General features: G+C 48.7%; 8 protein-coding genes across 8 annotated transcripts; 5 read left to right on the top strand and 3 right to left on the bottom strand.

The window, feature by feature from the left end:
* Nucleotides 1-1,750: 1,750 nt before the first annotated feature.
* Nucleotides 1,751-7,295, top strand: N7517_007424 (bifunctional urea carboxylase/allophanate hydrolase; the record flags this gene model as incomplete). The annotated part of the gene is made up of 2 exons (XM_056725154.1): nt 1,751-7,114; nt 7,170-7,295. The coding sequence occupies 2 exons, from the start codon at nt 1,751-1,753 to the stop codon at nt 7,293-7,295; spliced, it is 5,490 nt and encodes a 1,829-aa protein (XP_056581404.1).
* A 153-nt stretch (nt 7,296-7,448) lies between these two features.
* On the bottom strand, nt 7,449-9,275 carry N7517_007423 (uncharacterized protein; the record flags this gene model as incomplete). The annotated part of the gene is made up of 2 exons (XM_056725153.1): nt 7,449-9,033; nt 9,082-9,275. 2 exons carry the CDS (start codon nt 9,273-9,275, stop codon nt 7,449-7,451), a joined length of 1,779 nt encoding a protein of 592 aa, XP_056581403.1.
* Nucleotides 9,276-10,429: 1,154 nt separating this feature from the next.
* On the bottom strand, nt 10,430-11,944 carry N7517_007422 (uncharacterized protein; the record flags this gene model as incomplete). The annotated part of the gene is made up of 3 exons (XM_056725152.1): nt 10,430-11,408; nt 11,465-11,698; nt 11,763-11,944. The coding sequence occupies 3 exons, from the start codon at nt 11,942-11,944 to the stop codon at nt 10,430-10,432; spliced, it is 1,395 nt and encodes a 464-aa protein (XP_056581402.1).
* An 850-nt stretch (nt 11,945-12,794) lies between these two features.
* On the top strand, nt 12,795-13,342 carry N7517_007421 (uncharacterized protein; the record flags this gene model as incomplete). Its single annotated transcript, XM_056725151.1, has 2 exons — nt 12,795-12,905; nt 12,974-13,342. 2 exons carry the CDS (start codon nt 12,795-12,797, stop codon nt 13,340-13,342), a joined length of 480 nt encoding a protein of 159 aa, XP_056581401.1.
* A 390-nt stretch (nt 13,343-13,732) lies between these two features.
* On the top strand, nt 13,733-14,767 carry N7517_007420 (aldo/keto reductase; the record flags this gene model as incomplete). Its single annotated transcript, XM_056725150.1, has 1 exon — nt 13,733-14,767. The coding sequence occupies one exon, from the start codon at nt 13,733-13,735 to the stop codon at nt 14,765-14,767; it is 1,035 nt and encodes a 344-aa protein (XP_056581400.1).
* A 348-nt stretch (nt 14,768-15,115) lies between these two features.
* On the bottom strand, nt 15,116-15,664 carry N7517_007419 (DUF3425 domain-containing protein; the record flags this gene model as incomplete). Its single annotated transcript, XM_056725149.1, has 1 exon — nt 15,116-15,664. The coding sequence occupies one exon, from the start codon at nt 15,662-15,664 to the stop codon at nt 15,116-15,118; it is 549 nt and encodes a 182-aa protein (XP_056581399.1).
* Nucleotides 15,665-16,711: 1,047 nt separating this feature from the next.
* Nucleotides 16,712-18,456, top strand: N7517_007418 (FAD linked oxidase N-terminal; the record flags this gene model as incomplete). Its single annotated transcript, XM_056725148.1, has 5 exons — nt 16,712-16,813; nt 16,862-17,329; nt 17,383-17,822; nt 17,888-18,102; nt 18,176-18,456. 5 exons carry the CDS (start codon nt 16,712-16,714, stop codon nt 18,454-18,456), a joined length of 1,506 nt encoding a protein of 501 aa, XP_056581398.1.
* Nucleotides 18,457-20,989: 2,533 nt separating this feature from the next.
* Nucleotides 20,990-23,688, top strand: N7517_007417 (OPT family oligopeptide transporter; the record flags this gene model as incomplete). The annotated part of the gene is made up of 7 exons (XM_056725147.1): nt 20,990-21,268; nt 21,329-21,889; nt 21,980-22,096; nt 22,154-22,699; nt 22,762-22,939; nt 23,002-23,291; nt 23,347-23,688. The coding sequence occupies 7 exons, from the start codon at nt 20,990-20,992 to the stop codon at nt 23,686-23,688; spliced, it is 2,313 nt and encodes a 770-aa protein (XP_056581397.1).
* Nucleotides 23,689-23,816: the final 128 nt, after the last annotated feature.

Here is a 23,816-nt window from a genome sequence, read left to right as displayed (position 1 = left end):
AAAACCCTTCTGTCTCTCCCGATGTCCGAAAGATATTGCGGCCAACATACTCCATACGTTGGAGGTGACCGACCGCTCCAGCTTCTCTAAACGGGAGATTGTGCGTCTAGGAATCATTGTTGAGACATTTGACCCGAACGACATATACTTCTTGGCCTCCGAGACACAATGTCATTCCCAGCCCATTTCTAAGAGGATGTTAAACCGTAGAAGATATCGCCCGCTGAGGCTGCGGTGGTCGGAAGTCACCTAGAGATCCCGGATTTGGATCTCGCATCGCGGAATCGGCATGAGTTGAATATCACAGTCGCTACACAACAGGTGTTCCATTCTATCATGACACAGTTCAGCTACTGCCGCCAAGGGAAAACTTCCCTGAGGCATAAATTCGGGTAGAATGAGATTGAGTAAGTATATTAATTCACATTCATGATCCTTTATAAGCGGCAGCTAATGGTATATAGTCACGAGGAGCTCTATGGCGGTGACAAGGGATTCATCTACTCTCCATCTGGACAATGTAGAGGTACCAACACCCTAGGCTGGAGAAATTGCTTGCTAGAAGAGTGGTGGGATGGTGAAACCCTCGCTGGATCCTCTATCCATTTCATTCTCTGCACGGATGGAATCCCCGAGGAAAACAGTCTACTACTAAGTGAGCTTGGAGCAGTCGCTCAAGTCATTGCATTCCGCCTAACCCAGCCGGAATTCTGGACCTCTCTTTTATTCCCAATGAGCCAAATTGAATCGACCAGGCCTTTCCAGCTATGCATGAGATATTTCTATATAGGGTACTTATGATTTCTCTTTTCGGCACTGGAAACGTGCGGATCATCCAAGTCTGCTACGATCGACGTGGTGATAAGCTCGAACTTCGAATTTCTAATTTTCTGCTTCGCAAAGAGGATCGATGCAGAATTCGATACATTCGTTCGATTCACAGCGAGTTACCCGCCCGAGGTAACCTGTCCCAACTTCTTTCTAGATCGGACTCAATGATGGGCCACTTTCATTCTCTGAAGCTTTTCTCGCTGAATTGTCAATACTAGAATTGGGTGATTGTTTGAGAGGAGTCGCCATCTCTGCGACTACTTGTTAGTCCATGGTTTCAATTCACTCGCCCCTTGTATTCTCTGTCCGTGGCTCGGGGCAACATACCTGGTATACCATTAGCTTGTTGTTCAAATATATCACTTTTGAAAGCCCGCAGGATGAAGATGAACGGGGCTGGCAAGGCTGAGAGAGACTTGGCTTTGTTGGATATCAGACCGTCCCCGGACCGTCTTTAGACTGTCCTTTGATTGTTTGTCAGACTGAGCGCTTTTTTGTTATTTTGTTAGGGTACAAATACCCTGCTCTCTATAGATTGAATATCAGAGACTTCTACCCTTTACATATCTCTCCCTTAGCACCCACAAGAGATATTGTTCACGGCGACGGCGCCCGACGGCGCGCGACGGCCAACCTGGGCAGTCTTGGCAGATAACGCGGCCCACCTAAGGACCATCCATCATTTGCAATTTCAATGACCGGCGTAGATATCGATATCAGACAAATTTGCATGGCCAATAGACATGTAGGGAAAATTTGTATATATGTAGACATATAAGGCCCTATTTATCTATGATATTGACATCAATAGAACCACACTTCACTCTATATCCCATCATCGGTCAGTGTACATATATACTCGTAAACCTTGATTATCTTTACTTTGACTGACGTGCCAAGGATTGTATAGCACCTACCAATGCGTTCAAGCCACTCCACCGGAGGCGAGGAACAGCCTCTGACAATTTCCCAATGGCGTGAATTACAAAAGACTGTGTCTGAGCCAACCCACATTTTCTCGCTGCTCGAGCGAGCACAACCAAACACATCAAATGCATGGATCTCATTGGCAACGCGCGAACAAATCATTGCGCAATGGGAAAATATCACAACACTTCGATCCCAGGGGAAAGATCTCCCACTATTCGGCGTGCCATTCGCCGCCAAGGATAACATCGACGCCGCTGGGTTCTGCACAACGGCCGCATGCCCGTCATTTGGCACCCAGCCTGTGAACACCGATTCAACAGTTGTGCAACGGCTGAAATCGCAGGGAGCCATTATCATTGGCAAGACCAACCTTGACCAGTTTGCCACGGGTCTTGTCGGTACGCGTTCACCGTATGGAGCCGTTGCCAATTCCTTCGATTCAAATCGAGTCAGCGGAGGTAGCAGCTCTGGGAGCAGTGTGGTCGTCGCTCAGGGACTGGTTCCGTTCTCTCTTGGCACAGATACAGCAGGGTCAGGTCGGGTACCTGCTGGATTCAATAATCTTGTTGGGCTCAAACCCACGCGGGGGGCTTTGAGTGCACATGGCGTGGTACCAGCATGTCGCTCACTTGACTGTGTTTCTATCTTTGCTCTGAGTCTGGAAGATGCCGAACTGATCCTGGAACTGGCCGAGGGATATGATGTTCAAGATGCATACTCGAGAGACCGTGCCGGCTGCGCGACTGACAAATCTCCTCGAGAGACCTTGCCCTCCCAACCGAAACTGGCTATATGCTCCAATCCTGAGTGGTTCGGCCAGACCGAGCAGGCTGCAGCATACCAAGATGCATTGGCCAAAGCCCAACGGCTGGGGTGGAAGCTAAAGCCCGTTGATTTTACACCCCTATTTTCTCTTGCCAGCCTCCTATATGAAGGCCCATGGGTTGCTGAGCGATATGCTGCTATCGAGAAGTTCATCCGCTCAGAACCACTCGAGGCCATGGACCCGGTTGTTCGTGGTATCATCATGAAAGCCGAGAAGTTCTCTGCTACAGAACTATTCGCGTGCGAGTACCACCGACAAGACCTGTCCCGTGAGATCGAGCAGATCTTCGGGCAATACGACGCGCTGCTGGTGCCCACTGCTCCCACATTCCCTTCGATGCAAGATCTCAAGGATGAGCCGGTCGCAGCAAACAGCCAATTGGGTACATATACCAACTTCGTGAATTTTTTGGATTGGTCTGCTTTGGCAATTCCTGCTGGCTGGAGAGAAGACGGTCTTCCTTTCGGTATCACACTGATAGGTGGAGTGTGGGAAGAGCCGCGATTGCTGGAGCTTGCCCGGCGCTGGATGTCTGATGCCCCGCGCTTGCTGGGAGCGACGGGTGTGGAATATCAAGAACGTTGCTCTGAGCCTACTGCCACCTTCAACTCGATGCAGTTGGCGGTAGTTGGTGCCCATCTTTCTGGCTTCCCTCTGAACAAGGATTTGGTCTCACGAGGCGCAACCTTGGTCACTGCTACAACAACGGCCCCGTGCTATCAGCTATTTGCACTGCATACAATAGGACCAGTATCAAAACCTGCGCTAAAAAGGGTCGTTGATGGTGGAAAATCCATCGAAGTGGAGGTTTGGAACATGCCGCTCGATAAGATGGGAAGCTTCCTCGGTACTATTGCAGCGCCCTTAGGCATCGGATCAGTTGAGTTGCAAGATGGCCGGTGGGTTAACGGGTTCATCTGCGAGCCTGTTGGCCTCGAGAATGCAAAAGACGTAACCAGTTTTGGCGGATGGCGAAGCTACAGCCAGTCACTCGACACTTCCACCGCCGAGTCGTCGAGCGCTGCATCTACTACGCCTGTAACCAGCATCGGCGAGAAGCGTATCAGCACGGTTCTCGTTGCCAATCGTGGTGAAATTGCGCTGCGTATCATTCGGACCCTACGAGAGATGAAGATCGCTTCCGTGGCTGTCTATTCAAGTGCCGATGCTCGCGCACCACACGTTACCGCTGCAGATGTTGCACTTCCCCTGGTCGGTAACACAGTATCCGACACCTACCTGAACAGCAAGCAGATCTTGGCTATGGCTTTCAAAGCTAATGCTGATGCCGTCATTCCTGGATATGGCTTTCTTTCGGAGAATGCCGACTTTGCCGCCACCGTCGAGGCTGCAGGTCTGGTATGGATTGGTCCAACTCCGGAGCAAATGCATGATTTGGGCTTGAAGCACCTTGCTCGTGATATCGCAATTACCGCCGGCATTCCTGTTGTTCCCGGAAGCAAGGGTTTAGTCAGCAGTCTTGACGATGCACTTGCAGAAGCAGAGAAGATCGGCTATCCAGTGATGGTAAAAAGCACCGCTGGTGGAGGCGGAATCGGCCTTCAGCGGTGCGCCGATGTTGATGCACTTCGAGAGGCATTTGATGGTGTCCGTCGACTGGGACAGGCAAACTTTGGCGATGATGGGGTTTTCATCGAGCACTTCATCGATCGGGCACGACATATTGAGGTCCAAGTGCTCGGTGATGGCGCTGGTCGGGTCATATGTGCTGGTGAGCGCGACTGTTCGCTGCAGCGTCGGAACCAGAAGGTTATCGAAGAGTCCCCTGCTGGGTTTGTCCCAGTCAAAGTCCGAGCTGACATGCGCCGTGCTGCTGCTGCTTTGGCTGCTTCCTTGCAATACCGCAATGTTGGAACCGTTGAATTCATCCTCGACATCGATAGCAAGAAATTCTACTTTCTGGAGATGAACACACGTCTCCAGGTCGAGCACCCAGTGACTGAGGCCGTAACAGGCCTTGATCTTGTCGAATGTATGATGCGCATTGCCATGAATGATTGCACCACTCTTTTTCCTCAACAGATAAATGAGATTCCGGTCTCCGGTGCAGCGATCGAAGCTCGTGTTTATGCCGAAAGCCCCATTCAAGGATTTCGACCTTCTCCTGGAAAGCTCCTAAATGTCGAGTTTCCATCCGGTGTCCGCGTTGACACCTGGGTCAGTTCAGGCCAGGAGCTATCGTCATCATTTGATCCAATGGTTGCAAAGATCATCGCACACGGCGATGACCGTCCTGCAGCTCTTCGAAAGCTCTCAGAAGCTCTGGAAAACACAATAATTACTGGCGTGGAAACCAACCTGGGATATCTGCAGCAAATTGTAGCTTGGGAGTCATTTAATGCCGGTGCCTTCACGACAGCATCACTCAATACTTTCCCATACGAACCTCACGTCGTCGAAGTCATTGATCCTGGGTCCGATACGGCTGTACAGGACTTCCCTGGCCGTCAAGGTCTCTGGCATATCGGCGTGCCACCATCTGGCCCAATGGATTCCTACTCGTTTCGTCTCGCCAACAAAATAGTCGGCAATGATGACCGTGCTGCGGGACTCGAGTGCTCAATTCAAGGCCCGACTCTGCTCTTCCACTCCCCAACCACCGTTGCGGTCGTTGGTGCTAACGCGCCTGTATCTGTCGACGGGGAAGAAAGGAAACCTGGCACGACCATCAGGATTCAAGGTGGACAGAAGCTTCGCATCGGCACAGCTACCAGTGGTTCCCGAGTTTATCTTGCTGTTCGAGGCGGTGTTCAGGTTCCTGAAGTCCTAAACAGCCGGTCAACATTTGCAATCGGTCATCTCGGAGGACACAATGGACGCAGCCTTCGCATTGGTGATCTTCTCCCATTAGCACAAGTCATGGAAGGGGAACTTCCATTGCCCAAAGCCCCAATCGTGTCCCTGCCGCCAGTTGAGAACCGAGAATGGGTCGTTGGTGCAATCCCTGGGCCACACGGTAGTCCAACTCATTTCACACAGGATGGGCTTCAAGAGCTGTTCAATGGTAAATGGACTGTTCACTACAACAGCAATCGGCTCGGAGTCCGTCTCACCGGGCCCCGTCCAGAGTGGGCACGGCAAACTGGTGGTGATGCTGGCCTGCATCCCTCTAACATCCACGACAGTCCTTATTCAATCGGAAATGTGAGCTTCACGGGCGACGAGGCAGTTGTCTTGACAGCAGATGGGCCAAGCCTGGGCGGGTTCGTTGCATTTGCCACGGTCGCTGAAGCTGAGATGTGGAAGTTTGGCCAGATGCGACCAGGCGATCACCTTCGGTTCCACCCTATTTCCCTTGGTGATGCGCAGGCGCTTGCGAGGGTTCTCGAGCATTCGATCGCTACTCTCAGCCCACTCACTGATGTAGACTTGAGACAGACAAGTCCTGTTGCTGTTTCCAGTCCGATCGTGAAGGAGATCTCCGAGGCTGGCCGCTTTATTCGATGCTGCCAGGCAGGTGATCGAGCCTTGCTGCTCGACTTCGGTAATGACAATGGCTTCACGCTACGGCAAACATTTCACATCATGAACTTCATTGAGATGCACCGAGCTTCTCCAATTCCAGGCGTTGAGGAGCTCACATCAGGGGTCCGAAGCCTCCATATTCGCGTGAAAGCGAACTTCTCACTGCCTCAAGTAATTGATGCGCTGGTCGCGCATGAGATTTCTCTTGGAACGGAGCTTCCCTCCCGACTAGCCTCGCGCGTCGTGCATATGCCTCTTGTTTTCAACGATGAGAGGAGCCGCAAAGCGATTGCCCGCTATACTTCGACTATTCGTTCCTCGGCACCGTATCTACCCAGCAACATTGAGTTCTTGCAGAGGCTGAACGGACTTGACAGCCCCAATCCGGTGGAAACTAATATCTATGAAGGCGCGTTCCTTGTATTGGGACTTGGTGATGTGTACCAAGGGTCTCCCTGTGCTGTGCCACTGGATCCCCGCCACCGACTCTTCGGAACGAAGTACAACCCATCCCGTTCCTTCACCCCTCGTGGCGCTGTGGGTATTGCTGGTCAATACCTATGCATCTATGCAACAGACTCGCCTGGGGGGTATCAGCTCGTCGGTCGTACAGTACCTATCTGGGATGATTTCCACAAGCCCAGATTGGGCGAGAAGGCACCGTGGACGTTTTCACTCTTGGACCAGATTCGTTTCTACCCTGTCACTGAAGAAGCACTTTCCGCAGCGGAAGCTGATGGAACCTCCAGTGATCTCATCAAAATCTCTAACGCTGAGCTAGACCTCAATGAATATGAGAAATGGCTGGGAGAGCACGCGGAGGATATCACTACTGTTCGGGACCAGCGATCTAAGGCAGTACATGAAGCGGACTTCTTCGATGATCTGCTCCAACCATACGATCCGATCACGATGCGGCCAGGTCGGAGACAGGAAAGCGACGACTCAATGACTGGAGAGCGGGTGAAAGCACTTTTGCCTGGCAGATGTTTCAGTTGCGCTGTCGAAGAGGGAGACCAGATTCGGGCAGGGGATCCTCTGGTGAGTACAGCGGACTTCGACATTGATAGTCAAGCGCCGAGCTGATAATACTTAGATTTGGATCGAGTCCAACAAAATGGAGGTCAAGATTTGTGCACCAGTCAGTGGGAAATGTGTGAAACTGCTGGCCGCAGAGGGAGATATCCTTGGGCCCAGTGATATTGTTGCTATCATTCAATAGGTGATGTTGCATGTACATACAAAAAGGAGCAACGCCGTGAAATGTTTTGAGATAATTCGTCATTCGTTATATCGTGGATAAGAAACCCCCTAGGGGAAACGTATTGTAGGCGACCGTTCTGATAGACCAGTGGAATACAAGAGTCCACGAGCGCTAAGGGTCTCGGAGTGTGGCTGCCTTGACAGCAGCCAAATCACCGACTTCTTCGTGAAGCATACGAAGTGCCTCGCGAGCAAATGGAGCAGCGGATGCCCGGACTTGCAGAACCCAGCGGAGCTTTTCGAGTTGTTCAACGTACCCCGCTGCTTCATCCATTTGAGGACTCGTTGCCCATAAGAGACCAGCAAAGGCACCGACTAAAGCTGCCTGGGCTGCAGCTGCGAACCCCCAAAATGATTGAATATGTTCGGGCTGGAAAGATTCCATCAATTTCATGGCCGAAGTTAGTCGCGCGCGGGCAGCAGTTCGAATTGCCGAACGAAGCGATGGCGCGCTATCGGGGGTCAGAACACGGAGTAATGCGCGGTGTATGGTTAGCTCTGTTGCCATATGTGAGAGATGCAAGGCCCCGTTCGTCGATAGCCGTAATGAGGGTGTGGGTTCCAGCTGGAGGCTGGCGGGCAATGCCGCATGCCATTCGCGCAACTCCATCACCAGGGGTTTTGCCAAACTCATCGCACCTGACGGTCCAATCCGCTCAAGTAGTCCGCCTTTTTTAGTTGCGCCGATGGAGTAAAATGTGGACACAATCCGGCTGAAGATCTTAGTTAATTCAATAGATTGCAGGAATGCCGCCCGACCCGCGTGTCCGTCTACACCTCCGTCTCCATTCTCTTCTTCGCTGGTCGCTTCCTCTGGAAAGTCGTTGACTGTACACGGGCCAACATCCCAGTCGCTTGTCCCATCATCTTCGTCAATCTGAGCACGAATGAGAGATGGTCGCCCGTGCACAAGAACACCCCACTTGTCCTGCATGTATAGGGCCCAAGCTAAGCGTCGTCGGAGACCTTTCTCCCATTCGGGGATTTTCCAGCTCGCACAGTCGATATGAATTCCCAAAGTTTGCCCGAGTGATAGGAGTTGAGCCGGAAGTGTGCTGTGAGAAGACCTCATTCTTTGCAATAGCAACAGGCCAGCCTGTAATGTGGAAAGCTTAGGCCGCTTCAGATCGTCGTCCATGGCTCGCATTGCTAGATTCTCTAGAGCTTTGGTGTCTGGTGTCTGAGATGCAGTGGCCAGAGTTCGATCAAAGAGCTTCCAGTCTAGCGCGACAAGGTAAATAGCAGCGAGTAGCGGTGGTGAGAACTCGCGGTAGGACCGGGCATATTTCTCCAGGAACACGCCCTTGTCCAGAATCGGGAATGTGCGGTGCATGATGCGAAAATAAAGATTTACCAAGGTTGGCCCCAGCGGACGTATCGATTCCTCGATGCGATCTAGGTCGTTGATGCGTTGCATCTCAGAAGCCGAGTCCTTGTCAGGGTAGGTGATGAATGCGGCGAATTGATTCACACGTCGCGGATAACTTCTCTCGTGGTTAGCGGGTGACATAGCTGATGGCCGCAAATCGACAAGTTCAGGTTCATGATAGCCAGCAGGACCAATATACTCGGAATGCAGATGAAGCTCCAGACCTAATGTACCATCCAGTCGTGAATTGATTGGATCAGCTATGGTCTGTTCTTCGACAGAGCCACTAGTGGATGGGGTTGGAGAGCTGTGTCTCCGTCTTTTTATCCTTTGATAGGGTTAGCTAAGAATGGTCCCGCCGGATATCCAAACGTACTTTTCTGTTGTGCTCGGCGACTTCCTGGTCCTTTTCCGCGGTCGAGGACCATGAAGGAATGTGCATTCGAGACCGTTCAAGTTACAAAATGCGCAGTTGTCTTTCTCTGGCTCCCGTATACATCGCGACTTGCGATGACGGCAGCGATCGCATGGGCGTCGCGTAGGGTGCTCCACCACTCCAATCGCGGACATTTGACGCAAATCAAGTCTTACGTTCTTCTTTGGGTACAGAGATCTTGGATATGAGATTATCCGCTCATCCACTAGTGTGTGTCATCAAGATCGGTCGGGTGTGACAATCTACCTCATTTGCTGAGATGACGTTGACTGGCGATGTTGATATTGAGTTGCGCGTCCCATTTGGGAGAATCACAACAGGTCTCACGTGACGTGGGGTCTTATTTGCCCATAGCGCTGCACATTGAGGTGATATCGGAATCCCAGTTCTACAGTCATTGCTGCCTGAAGTAGAGGACTCTCAATTTGTAGTGGGCGTCTTAGGAACATGGGCAGTCAAGAATATATAAAGTGGCTGCCGATCCACTGTCGAGTTAGTAGTTGTGTGTAGACTTCCGCACCGGCCCACAAAGCCCATAGGGCTTTAATGGGGGCCCATTTCCCCCCAAACAATACAAATATGCCAAGTTGAACCCCCTTTTTAGGTCATTTTAATTACCCTATGTTTAGCATCGTTTCTAAGCCTTATCCCTAATATAATATTATATTAGTTTAAATAATCTAGAATCGATTACTAGTTATTTCTCTAAATCATGTTTAAAAACACGAAAAATTCGTTTATTTATAATTTTTTAAAATTATAGAGGTGCTCTAGAAAGTGGTGGTACTCCCGCAAAATCGTAAACATATGTCCAACATTAAAATATCAACTTTCACATTGTCTATAATATCTTAAATTCCACCGATCGGATTTTACTTAAAATTAAAACATATACTTATATAGCTAATATAAACCTAGTACTTCGCCACAATGCCTCTACATACTCACTCTAGGCTTTCCCAACCCTGGAAAAAGTCATGGCCGATCTCAGGCCTTGTCCTTCGGCTATACAATCCTTATGTATGCTACACCGCATGGCTGACAGCCCTTTTTACGACCTTTTTGGGTACCCAGAGTATTACATCAGTTTGAAAGAGGTATCCTCGACAGGTTTATCACGATTAGGTATAATTGGCAGATGCATCAAACCCCGATCTATTCACCGCTGGACACAGAAACTAATAATTTGACTGTTTATTACAATCATTGACAATCATTGCAATAAGTCGCATTTAGCGATGGGAGATTTCTATATCATTTTCGCAAAGTAAAGTGTCAACTGGCAAGTTTAATCAAATCTATTTACAAGCTTCATGATCTTGTTTCCTGTGCTGCTTTTCTCAAATCCCTCAAGGTCATCAAGGAAATTGACTCTGAAGAGGTGTCGATTTTCAGGGAAAACGAAAAAGAAATTGTCGACCAAGTTCACGAAGGTTTCTTTATCCAGAACTCCATCGCCTGCAGCCGCACGTAGCATGCGAACCTCCAAAGTAGACTGCGGAGACGAATCAAAAGAGTCCAAGATCACTTGCCATTGTAGGATCCCTGAACCCTCGGTCTGCATGAGGTTCTCGATCTCGTCGAAATTGAAATACTCGCCGAACCATTTGAAGCTGAACCGACGATCCCGACCCCCAAGGCGGAGGACTCGAAAGTGTTTCAGTTCCGATTCCGGAATAATTCCAGCGGCAATCTCGGGCATTGTATGAATTGACCCGATGTCCCCTGTTATATAGCGCACAAGAGGATTGCGCAGGCGCTGCAGTGACGTCTGGACAATGATTCCCTGTTCCCCTTCAGGAACCGGCCTCCCGCCGCACTTCCCGACGGAAGAGTCCTCATTGATAGTGGAGGAGTGAAGAATCTCAATGAGCATGGCGCGAGTATCAAAGACAAAGTCTCTTGCTGATAAAGTGCAGCGTCCGGTGAGGTCAGGGTTGCTGATTGCGTATGGACCTGCCTCAGCACTTCCCAGAATTGACAGTATCTTCACTCCGCCCAGTATTTTCGAGACATAACCTCTCTGAGTATAAGTCATCAAATCGGAGGTATAAATCACTTTGTTGATCCTGATTTCACTTCTCTGTTCAGCCGGCAGGGTCGAAATGTGGTGAACAATATGAATTATTTGACTACTGTCCCCTGTCAAAACATTCACACGGTAGTTGATCAAAGTGTGGACAACTTCTGCGGCATCCATGCGACTCCCAGCACAGAGGACAGATGCTCCTGCGTTTTCCAAGATCTCACTGACAAGATCGAGGGACCTATCTCATAGAATGTTACACTTGAATATCTCTAGCCAGCGCATGAATCTACATACCTGTAAAGGAACCCTGAAGTGTGGGTTGTGAGAACCCAGTCGTGTGGCTCAATGACTTTGCAGATCTTCAGAAATTCCCCAAACACTGCTCTGTGCTTGCGGTTTTCCCTCGTATCTGTCGCAAACATGAGTGGTAGTCCACCAGAGCCTCCCCCTGTGGTACTGATATACGCGCTGCGCCGATATTCATTTCTCGGATCTGTGTCATTCGTGAGTTGTTTGATGACACGGTAACTATTGAAGTTGGTCAATTGAAATTGAACTTGAAAAAGAAAAATGCATGAGGTTATAGCCTTACATGTCATCCTTTCTGAGCAAAGGTTGCAAATCAAGGTTTGTCTGCTTTGGCTCTGTCGGTGAATATTGAAGGGCCTTCTGGATTGCTTCTGAATCAGGAGGGTACTTCCGATCGGCATCATAGAAAGGATGGATTTCGGCCACCCTTATAACTTCGCTCAACGAGTATGTATCGGAAGCCATTGTAGTTTCAGGTAGGTAAAGGGTCGGGTTAGGAATGAATTTCTTGAGATACCCAAGTGGAATTAGTTAAAAAAGGAGAGAAAATGATTGACTGAGAGGCTGGTAAGAAATAAACTAAAATGTGACGAGTCCTGCAGGTTCGTCATCGTGGAGAATATTTGACAGTCAGATTTGGAGCAATAATCAAAAATTGGTCTCAGCCAGATCATCCCACAGCTGAGCCCTTCGCGGCAATTGGGGGGCTTGCTCCATTGGCTCACGAGTGGGTCAAATTTGTTGGGTACAGAAAAACCTCGATTTCTAGGGAAAAGAAAGGAAAGGAAAGGAAAAGGGGGAACTAGCGAAACATGCTAAAGTACACGAACGCCAGCAACCCTCGATCTGAAGAAAAGCAATCGGGAGAACTCCTCGAAAAATAGTTTGGTTTTGTACTTCGTACATGTTCCACCAATTGTAGAGCTACATTATACATAATATGGAAAGATGTGGAAACCTGAGGATGATCATTATATGCATGGCTCCACATATAGATGTGACCTGTCATTTCCTGTCGGCGATCGGAAGGGTCCATATCATCTGGGTAGTTACGGAGCACACGTTCCTCGTGGAGCCGATGCATCTACGACGTCTTGCAAACATGCAAATGGAATGCACAGTCTTAAGTTGTGTTCTCTAGTGGCCATAGGAAGCGGATTAATCTCATCTCTCAATATTTATTGGTGATTGACCTGACATGAGCTAACTATATATAATCAACTGTGATTTGCGCAGGTTGGATACAGATCTTCATGACAATGATATTTAATACATCCATCCTAAAAGCCTGAAAGATACGTTGAGACTGAACACGATGAAAACTATCTTCACTCCCGTTTCAGCGCCTTTGGCCCTGCAAAGCTGTGGCCTAGCAACTCTAGCACCAGCTGCTGTCCGCGACCAATTCTGGTCGACCACCAGCATCGTGAGTGAATGCTGAAATTACATCAAGTCTTCGCCCTCGTCATTAGGAATATTGTGAAAAGATGGCAGAGGGACCTCGTGGCATGGCTTCTGGGGCGTATGCCCTTGATGCAGCCAGAGGCAGATACCCTAGCTCCACCTCAAGCCCAGTCTTTCCTCGTCCCGTCAATTACGGTACTACCACTCGCACAGTGCTGTAACAGCCGCTCCAATAACCTCTCCCGACGATTGGGGATGGTCCAGTGGAGTGCCGACCTATGCTCATTGTCCACGATCCTGATCCACGCCCCGTGCAACAGCAGGAGGTCCACTACCTCGTCGTATCCACCCACGACAGCACGAACCAACGCCGTCCGACACTCCCCATTGTACTCGTTGAAGTTGACCATGTGCGCTAGTAGGATCTTCACGATCCGGTGGCCCCGCCTGATGCAGTGAATTTATCAACGGGCACCCGCCGTCCATGTTCAGTCTACCATTTGCTCCCGTCGTTTCCGAGCAACTCACAGCACTCCAGTCTCACGCCACCGTGTTTAGTGTTTTTCTCCGGGGTCAGCGTGGCGGCTGCGAGGTGAAGAAATGGTGTCGCAAAATCCGGGCCCCACTACTATAAAGCTGTGGCCAATGAGGTGCGATCTGTCATCATGTCGCATAAATTTTGGAAGTATACCACAATTTCATTACAAGTCTTTCCAGAGGCTCCGTTTGGAAACTTTGATTATCTCCTAACTCCGTTCATAAGGTATAAAACCGTGCTAGATCCCACCAATTTGGATATCAAACCCCAACAATCTTTCTATTCAATCCATCCTACTTGAACAAGCCAACATGAAATACGTCCAACTCGGAAGCAGCGGCCTTCGAATCGCCCCAATTGGCGTGGGATGCATGAGTTTTGGGAATCCCGAGGGCCGTTTCAAGTGGTCAATCCCAGAAGATGAAGCACTACCCGTACTCAACTACTGTTACGAATCCGGTCTCAACTTCTTCGACACAGCAAATGCCTATTCCAATGGGCTCTCAGAGGAGATCCTAGGCAAGGCAATCAAGAAATACAACTGGCGCCGCGAGAACGTAGTTATCGCAACCAAACTGTGGGCACCTGTCGGTCGCGGTCTCGAGCAACCAATGGCGATGACCGATGACGAAAAAGACAATTCTGGCTACGTCAATGAGTACGGGTTGAGCCGAAAGCATATTTTTGACAGCATTGATGCCAGCCTGAAAAGGCTAGACCTACCCTACGTCGACTTGCTGCAGATCCATCGCTTCGATCCCAGATCTCCCATCAAGGAAACCATGGAAGCACTTCACGATGTCGTCAAGTCGGGCAAGGTGCGGTATATTGGCGCGTCGTCTATGTGGGCTCATCAACTTCTTGAGTACCAGTATACCGCCCGCATCCATGGCTGGACAGAGTTCATCTCAATGCAGAACCTCCATAATGCTATCTACCGCGAGGAAGAAAGGGAGATGTACCCCGCGTGTGCTAAATTTGGAATGGGTGGCATCCCCTGGAGCCCCATTGCGATGGGATTCCTGGCTCGCCCCTGGTCTAGTTTCTCTGCCACTACACGTGGAGAGGGACAGGGGCAGGGTTTCCTTGGTCAGCCTATCACAGAGGCAGACAAAAATGTGAACGAACAGGTTGAAAAGATTGCCAGGCAGCATGGTGTATCGATGGCGACTGTGGCAATTGCCTGGTCCCTATCCAAGCCCTTTATTACTGCTCCAATTCTGGGGATGAGTAAGAAGGAGAGAGTTGATGAAGCAGTCCGCGCTATCTCTTTCGAGCTTAGTCCCGAAGAGCTTAAGAGCATCGATGACCTGTATGAGCCAAAGAAAGTGATTAGCCATCAATGAGATATCTACATGATTGGACTCAGGGGGTAGAGTCTTGTTATGTTATTCCAGACTAGTCTAGTATCTCAAGCGAGAATCCAACGAAATCTGGGGAATAGGCTCGAGACCTACTGGGAGCTAGTTTAATCGATTATATGAATTCTGCTGGTTTTCATGTTATTACATTGCTATCGCAGGTATTGCCAAGGAATTTGTCCATAAGACCGAGTTAGAAACATGGCTTTCGTTGCGCTCTAGTCGATCTAGTCGTCCCACAAGTGCTATCGAGCTACATAGTCAACAATTAATAGAGCCTTTTTCGATCCATGCTTGTAGGCTCATTTAAATCATCGACAGAGATCCACCAGATCAATTCATATAAAATAGGGGCCTTTCATTCCGCACTGCTCGCCACCGATTGGTGGAATGCGCCAAGTCAAGACAGTCCTTAATAACCCACCCCCAAGAACGAGCAAAAGATTCCGTAACCTCCCAGCCCGCCGGATCCCAAGGATCACTCCAAACAATGATACCAGTCCTCTCCGAGAGTGCATTTCCACTCCCCTTCATGTCAAGGCATAGCTGTGTTTCCTCCTCGAAGTCTCCAGCTCGGATCAGATTATCCCTCATGCGCGGAACTGGAAGCAGATCTAGCCACGGGTGGTGTGGGATAGAGCGCTGGATCATGGTGGGCTGGAGACTGGGTGGAAGCGAACTCTCAACGTCATATTGCCATGGACCAGCAATACTAAATGGCGAGATAGCATCATCATGCAGCTGGTCTGATGTGAAGCCTAAGACCGTAGTGTTTTCCATGAGTGCTCTGGTGAAATTGTACTGGATCAGGTGGAGTAGAAGATCAGTGCGTGGAGAGCCTAACATGTAATACTGGCGTGCTGTCATTTCTATGCGTTGCATCGTGACTTTTGTGGCCATTGAATGGGAGTCAAGGATATGCACATCCTCAATTGCGTCCAAGGGGATGAGTGAGGTCACATCCGTCACGGTATGTGCTGCTAATGTATGTTCATCTTTCCGCTGTGTGGCAGCATGCGTAGCTTGTACGTGTCGTTTAGCCACCAGGCAGTTGATATCATGTTGGTCCTTTCTATCCAAACGCTTTGCCGGTTCTTTATTCTGTAGACCTGTACGTATGGTCAACTGGATGCGTGCTAGCTGATGGGGTATGGTATGGATTGAACATACGTCGAGATCTTTGATTCAGGCGATTTTGCAGCCTTCGGCGAGTTTTTGGGTCCGTTATACCTGACCAATCTTCATCCGGCCATGCGCAGAGGCGCTCCAAGAATGGTCGTAAAATGATCCGCTTTTGAGAGGGTTCCTCCATTGTCCGTTTCATCTCTGCGATATTTTTCTCCTTATGCACCTTGATGACAGGAATTTCGAGACACTAGTAAATGGCTATCATAAGAAGTAGGGATAGCGTGAAGAGAGAAAAAAAAGCCAAGGTCTAAATATGATTGTACGGAACCTTCAAGTAGTTTGTAAGGTTAGGCCAATCACACACCCCCCTTGACCCACCCTGTCATCAACCTGCATGACGCTAATCCATATTAGGAACAGAGAATATATAGCCGAAGTTTGCCCGTGGAGATTCATGGATCGGTGTATACACCGTCTACAGCTTCAGGCTACAGCCCTGGATTATTCCACCCTAGACACACTGATGTTCCCTGCAAATTTACGGGCCATAATATTGTGAGAATCATGCATATTCCTCCAGCATCGAATGAGGTTTAGGTCGGGTTCTGCCCGCATTGATAATTGCACCGACTCTTGACATGGCCTACGTTATCATTCTTGGCTGCGAAGATCCTTTATTGATGCAGGAGACGATATATAAAGACCGAAGTCTCCCCATATTGAAAGCTATAAGAAAGATATCTTCATAGTTCTTCTGGCTACCAAGTCCCTTCGTTATATTTTCACGTGCGCTGCGTTACAATGCTGCGAACCACTGTTTGGTTGATATCTTTACTTATTGCGGCAAACGCAGCGGAAACCACCCACTTGTCCACAACAGCCCCCGCAAATTGCCAACAAGCAGTATGTCTGTCAACCCCCCTTCGGCCTTCCAATATTAACTATCTGCAGTGTGCCCAACTCTCCACGCTCTTCGGATCTGCAGTCCACTACCCTGGCAGTGATGATTTCATCATCTGGGATGCGAAGCAGCAGGAGGCTCGTCCATCCTGTCGCATCGAGCCCAGAAGTGCCGCTGATGTGGCCAAAGTATTGAATGTCCTCGTTGACCACTGGTGCTACTTTTCGGTGAAGGGTGGCGGACACTCCAGGAATGCGGGCGACTCTAATTCCGTGGGTGGTGTTACTGTGGACCTGAACATGTTGAGACAGGTTGAGGTCTTGGACGATGGGAACAGGGCACGTGTTGGTGGTGGTGCAACTAGCATTCAAGTATACCATGCCCTGGAATCTCGGAATTTGTCATTTGTCGGTGGAAGAGTAGGCAGTGTGGGTATGGGTGGATTCACACTGGGGGGAGGAACATCCCCATTCTCGAACAAGTACGGATGGGGGTTGGATAACGTTTTCGAATATGAGGTATGCTTTGCTCTACAGGAACCCACAAAATATATTCCTTGCTAAAATACGAGTTTTCAGGTAGTCCTCGCCAATGGTACGATTACCATCGCCTCGGAGACGCACAATCCGGATCTATATTTCGCTCTCCGAGGGGGGGCAATAACTTTGCCATTGTTACAGCCTTCACGATCCGCACATTTACCCAAGGCCCCGTCTTCACTGGGCAAACGTCCTACTCTGAAAATTACACGGAGCAAGTCCTTGATAAGGCCTACGACCTATTCACAGATAAGGATCTCACTAATGACGTGGAAATGGGTTATGATCTATACTATAGCTACCGCTCAGGCAGCGAAGACTTCACCTTGATGGGTACCCAGCGCTACGGGAAGGCAATTCAGGATCCCCCGGTCTTCCGCAAAATTGACCAAATCCCCACATTGAGCAGGACTACAACTATAGGATCCATGAGCAGTGTGTCGAATGGTTCTATCCCAATGGGCACAACTCGGTAAGTGCTAATCTTTCACCCTTTCCAATGTTTCCTTTCTTTATTTACTCACTCTTGTGTGGTAGAAACCTATTTGCTACCCTGACCGTTTCCCCGTCCCGCTCCCTACTCTCACGGGCTCTTCAAATATTCCGGCAGGAGGTGGAAGCTATCAAGTCTGTTCCCGGTATAAGTACGAACTTGATCTGCTATCCGATGCAAAGGAATGCCATCGCAGCCATGAAGAACAGAGGCGGTAATGCTCTAGGCATCGATCTCGAGCGTGACGAACCTCTTTTTAGTACGTACTTCTCCATCTCTCAACCCCTTTGGTTGGGAAATATCTTTAGCATGATATCTAACATCTTCTGTAGTTATTTTGCTCTCCACGGCCTGGTCGGATGCAAGTGATGATGTGGCCGTTAACTGGATGACCAAAAACGCCGTTCGCAGGATCGCGTTGGCAGCCCATAAGCTGGATGTTGCGAATCGGTATATATATATCAACTACGCATCTGCCGACCAAGCCAGCCGAGTCTTCTCCGGTTATGGCGAAGAAAACCTGCAAAGACTCAAGGATATCCAGAAAGCGGTGGATCCCCGTGGAATCTTCACCTCCAAGGGCCTGTGGAAGGGATTTATGAAACTGTTTTAGATTAATGGTGAAGTGAACCTACATATTTGGCCCACAGAAGACAACGGCATCTTAGGCATGGCTTCCTACTGCGTGTGGGAAAGAATCCTTGGACTATCAGCCACACAACGTTCATCATGTGTTTCCCTCAATACTAGACTAGGCTATCTGGAAATCCGATTTATCTATTCATCAGGAGTGCTAGTGAGTAGTAATTCATGATGAATATTCTCACCGTAGATTTTGTCAATCTCCCTTTGTACAACTGGTCGGGACCAAATCCGGCGTATCCATTCCTCTAAGTGTGGGTAACTCTCCATCCCCTCTGAAATTTTGCTTCGCCCCCACGCCTGGGCCCATGGATATGCATTGATACCAGTAATACTGAGCTTGCCAAGACCATTTCTCGCAAAGTGTTCCCCAGGCTGACTGGTCAAACGCCCAGAAATGTGTATCTTACGTACGCTATACACTCGGAGGGGCTTGGTCTTGAATTTCTCAATGGCATCTACGGATATTAACTAGTTGACTGATTATTCCAAGATTTGCTCCACACTTCCTGCACGAAGTATCTCTTGGAGGGGTAGACTTACAGGGTATCTGTTCAGGAGCAAATCTTCCAACGTGGCTCAGTTGGCTTTGATTTGGCTGACCCAAATTATGCCAGAATATAAGCCACTGACTGCATCATCTGGGACTGCTCGTTGCTATTGGGAAAGGTGAGCCGAGCTGATGGTCCTTTCCACCGGCTCGATAGCGTATAGTAGCTCAGCTGATGACTCTAGGATGGACAAAGGCTGCTCACCAGCGTTATTAATGAGCACGGGGATTTCTCTTTTATATGTAAGAAATCATACCACCCCGCAATTTCGGGGTATTCTACCACTTGTGTTGAGCTTCAGAAACCACGGTTTCTTCTGCTCCTCAGTGTCAATATCTATCGAAGAGATTGTCCACTCTAGTCCGTAAACATCCTTCAATCCCCCAAGAAGAATCTGGACCTTCTTTCCGTTAGCAGTCAAGCAGGTGATAAGATGTAAGCCCTGGTCTCATGGTCCGGAGGTCAGTATCCAAGCGAAATGATAAGACTATAGCGGGCTATACCCTAGCATCCCTGACCACTGCCGGGGCTATTTCTGTATACAAGCTAGCCATCTTGTGGCAAAGTGAAATGGGTTCGTTCGAATTTCTACTTTTTTATATCACTTCGCGAGTAGCTCAAAGGAGGTGGCTGCTTATCTTAGCGTTCGACCCAAATAAGGAGAAAGCCGGGGGAACACGCAAAATAATTCATTTAAAACATAGGAGTAGGCACATGGCTTTTGACCTAGAGATCTGAGCTTTTATTTTTGAGGTATTAGAATTGTACATAATCATACCCCGTAACGGACTTGTCTCAGGCGTTGATAAGGTGCAGGTGTTGGAACCCCAATCCCCGGGGGTGCTCCAAGTGGGGGCTTGCCGCGATTGTTACAAGCATTGCAAAACAAGCCAAGCTTTAAGGACACGAGCATTAAGATTTGACTATCGATATTTGGTGTATTAGGATGTATAAAATACTCATTTTACAAGTTATACTGCGCACGCAAATTAGGACTGGCGAACTGGCGAAATCGCGGTAATAGCCTGATGGCGATGTGTTAAGACCTCCTGTCAAATATATTCCAATATTTCCTCTCCGCAGCGGATGCCCATTTCCCTATTTTTTTTGCCCAAAATATAACACAGTTTAGGTTTTATCAAGAGTATAGAGCCTACCGAGCCGAGAAGTCTGATAAATAAAAGAAGGTTGAACGAACATCCCGGCTCGGTCCAAATATTCCACGGAATGTCCGAAAAAAGCAGAATTCTACTACCCTAGCTAAGCGGCGGCGACCCTATCGTAGGGGGTCCGTCGGAATTCCGCATGCCAAGTGCCTACCAGCTGACCAAACCACGGACTTTCCGAGTTAATCTTGTATTAGATTGGCATGCATTGGCTAAAGAAAGAACGCATAAGTTAGCGCCAACAAATTGGCATAAATGGCCGAGACATTACATACCTTATCTCGGAAACGCCCCCCAAAGCTCTGTGCATACACATGACGCGCTCAATATGATAAGGTAAATTTTTATATTCTGATTCGAGGGTGATATTATCTCAGGGCGGATATTACAATAATACGGAGACCTGGGAAGACTAGGATAAATCGAAACCAATTGCAACATTAGACAAGCGTTGGGGAAGGGCCCGAGCTTTCTAGGGCTGGTATGTTATCATCTTCGGCGAAATGTTACCATCGGGACTAAGCGGGACTTAGTTAGAAGATATCAGGGTTCAATTAAATAATTGAGGTGTGAGGCAAACCAGGGTTGTATCGCTTCAAGCCTCGTGGCTCATTTTAGGGCTACATGGTATCATGAGAACATGTGCGCCAGTGGTCCGATAAGAATGCAATTTCTCCTTTATTGTAGTATAAGAGGCCCTTCTAGGAACAAATATGCGCGACCAGCTCTGTAGCTATACTCCAGCCTTCTTCGACCAGATAATCATATACATGATATATCACCGATTATGGCCGAGTCACCTGTGAAGACCAGTGACATCTCTGTGGCTAGCCAGGAAGCCATCGGTGAAAAGAATGCTGTTACTGTGCTTGCTACGAAAGATGAGCATGCACTCAGTGACGATGGCCTCGACAGCAATCCGGACGCGATCATCGTTACCGGTGCTGATGCAGCTCTTCATCTGCTCCCTCTTCGAGATGACTTTGACAGTGTTTTAACCCTTCGAAGTATATTCCTTTCGTCTGGCCTTGCATGCTTCCAGGCTGTGATGTACCAGATTTATCAGGTACTTCAAATATATCTATTGCTTGCACAGATACTGAGATACTGACGACTCAATCCATAGTTCAAACCGACCCTGGTTACGATCCAGGGAACCTTCATCGTGCTCATCTCTTACTTCCTCGGCAATGCCTGGGCTAAATTCCTTCCCCGTGGCGACAAATTCGAGGCTCGCTGGAGGGCGAAAAACGGCGAGGGAAAATTACCATTCTGGATCACGGCGCTGAAAGTTTTCAATTATGGGGAATGGGGTCTGAAAGAGCACGCAATCTGTTCAATCACTGCTACGTCGGCCTCGAACGCTGCTACTACCGCGACGGTATTTGCAGCACAGGATCTATTCTACAACCTTCCCTTGAACCCAGCGACTGTGATATTGAGTGTTATCTCTATCGGCCTATTTGGCTACGGGATCTGTGGAGTTATGCGTCCTATCGCTGTCTGGCACACCGAGGCTGTGTACTGGGGCACTTTACCTACAGTCAAGACTCTCCAGGGACTTCATTGGCAGCAAGTAAAAAACTCGAAACCGCTTAGATACTTTTGGTATGCATTCAGTGGCATGGGAATATACGAGATCATTCCTGCCTACATCTTCCCGTGGCTTAACTCTGTTTCTATTCCGGTACGTGGTTTGCTTATTCCAATGAGTTCTTAAACTCTTTAGCTTATCGGGTTTTCCCTGAACGAAAGTTGCTGACTTCGTACTTCCTAGTGCCTGGCTGCACAAAAGGCCACTGGTGAAACCGGCAAGGTACTCAACAATGTCTTTGGTGGTGCTACCAACAATCAGGGTCTTGGCCTATTCACGCTGTCTTTCGATTGGCAATATGTGAGATAATGCCCTCTATACCCACGTGTTGATCTAGCAGGTCTCTAACAGAAACAGATCACATCTTTCCAAACCTCCCTCCCTCTCAAACTACAAATTCATCAGGCCTTAGGGATTGCTACTTGTTTCATTATTATGATGGGAATATATTATGGCAATGCGTGGAATGCGCAATCGCTTCCATTCATGTCGACGAGAATGCTTATGAGCAACGGCACCACATATCCTTTGAATGAGGTCTTCCCCGATGGTGTCCTCAGTGAAGCCGCCCTGGTTGAGCATGGGTTGCCGAAACTCACTGGAACGTTCGCATTCGCGATGTTTATGGCCAACGCAGCAATTGGTGCCCTGATCGTTCATTGCATTCTATTTTGGGGCAAGGATATCTGGAAGGCATATAAAAGCGCGAAAGAAGGTAGGTACGATGATGTACACCACGCCCATATGGCCAAGCATTATAAAGAGGCTCCGTGGTGGTGGTATATCGTCGTGCTCGTTGGCAGCTTTATTCTGGGTATCATTGTCGTCACGAAAGAGAACATCACCTTGTCGGCTTGGGAATATGTCGTTTCACTCGCGCTCGGATGCATTATTTCACCCTTTGTGAGTACACGATTCTCGATATTAATCTTCATGGAGCGATGCTGACTATGGCCGTGATATAGAGTACCATCATCTATTCTCGCTTCGGTAATGGCATTGCTACCAACAATTTGTCCAAAATGCTGGCTGGACTCATTCTTCCTGGACGCCCGATCGGTAACATGTACTTTGCTGCGTGGTCGCATAACGTCATTAACAATGCCGTTAATCTTTCCAATGATCTAAAGATGGGCGAATATCGTGAGTACCTCCCTCATCCATTTAATCAGAAGCCGACGTTTATGTTTGAACTTTTCTTTTAGTCAAAATCCCCCCGCGTATCATGTTCCTGACACAAATCTATGGCACAATTCTTGGTGGTTTTATCAACTATGCCATTATGATCTCGATTGTGTCGGGTAATCGAGCGCTTCTCGTCGATGGCAATGGAAATTCCTCCTGGAGTGGTGCAACTATCCAGTCTTTCAATACCAATGCCGCATCATGGGCTCTGGCTCCTTACATCTATAAGATCGGTACCCCATATGGGGCTGTACCTCTTGGTATAATTGCGGGTGCTGGTGCTGTGATGGTTCACGCCGTCTTTCATCGAGTACGTATCCTCGCCCTTCCTTATTCTAAATGAAGCTGACGCCCGTTACTTTTAGTTCGTGCCCAAGATTGGCAAATTTGACACCTCAGAAATCAATCTACCGCAGTTCATTCAATATGCCGGTTATATTCCCTACAACCAAAGTCAGACCTGCGTCCTCTTCAGCTGGATCCTTGCCGGGTTCTATGTGCAGTTTTATCTCCGAAACTACCGGCCACGGATTTTCAAGGATTATTCCTATCTAATTGCGGGAGCCTTTGATGGCGCTAGTCTGACAGTTCTCTTTATCCTCTCATTTGCGGTTTTCGGGGCTGGTGGAGTCTCGCATCCGTTCCCATCGTGGTGGGGAAACAACGCGGAGGGGCACTACGATTGGTGTCCGGCAGCAGATGAGTAGAAGTGAGTCGGATGATGGGGAATTTGAATGTTGCCCTTACAGATCGAAGTGTGTAACTAGTTATAGCCATATTATTGATGCCTTGCCTAGGCATAAGAATGACATAATGATGAAGGTTCCCCAAGGCC

This window comes from Penicillium concentricum, assembly GCF_028827145.1.
Source record: "Penicillium concentricum strain IBT 3081 chromosome Unknown utg000002l_segment0_segment0, whole genome shotgun sequence".
Lineage (NCBI taxonomy): Eukaryota > Fungi > Ascomycota > Eurotiomycetes > Eurotiales > Aspergillaceae > Penicillium > Penicillium concentricum.
Note: the sequence above shows the minus strand (reverse complement) of the source record. Positions and strands in the feature narration are given on the sequence as shown.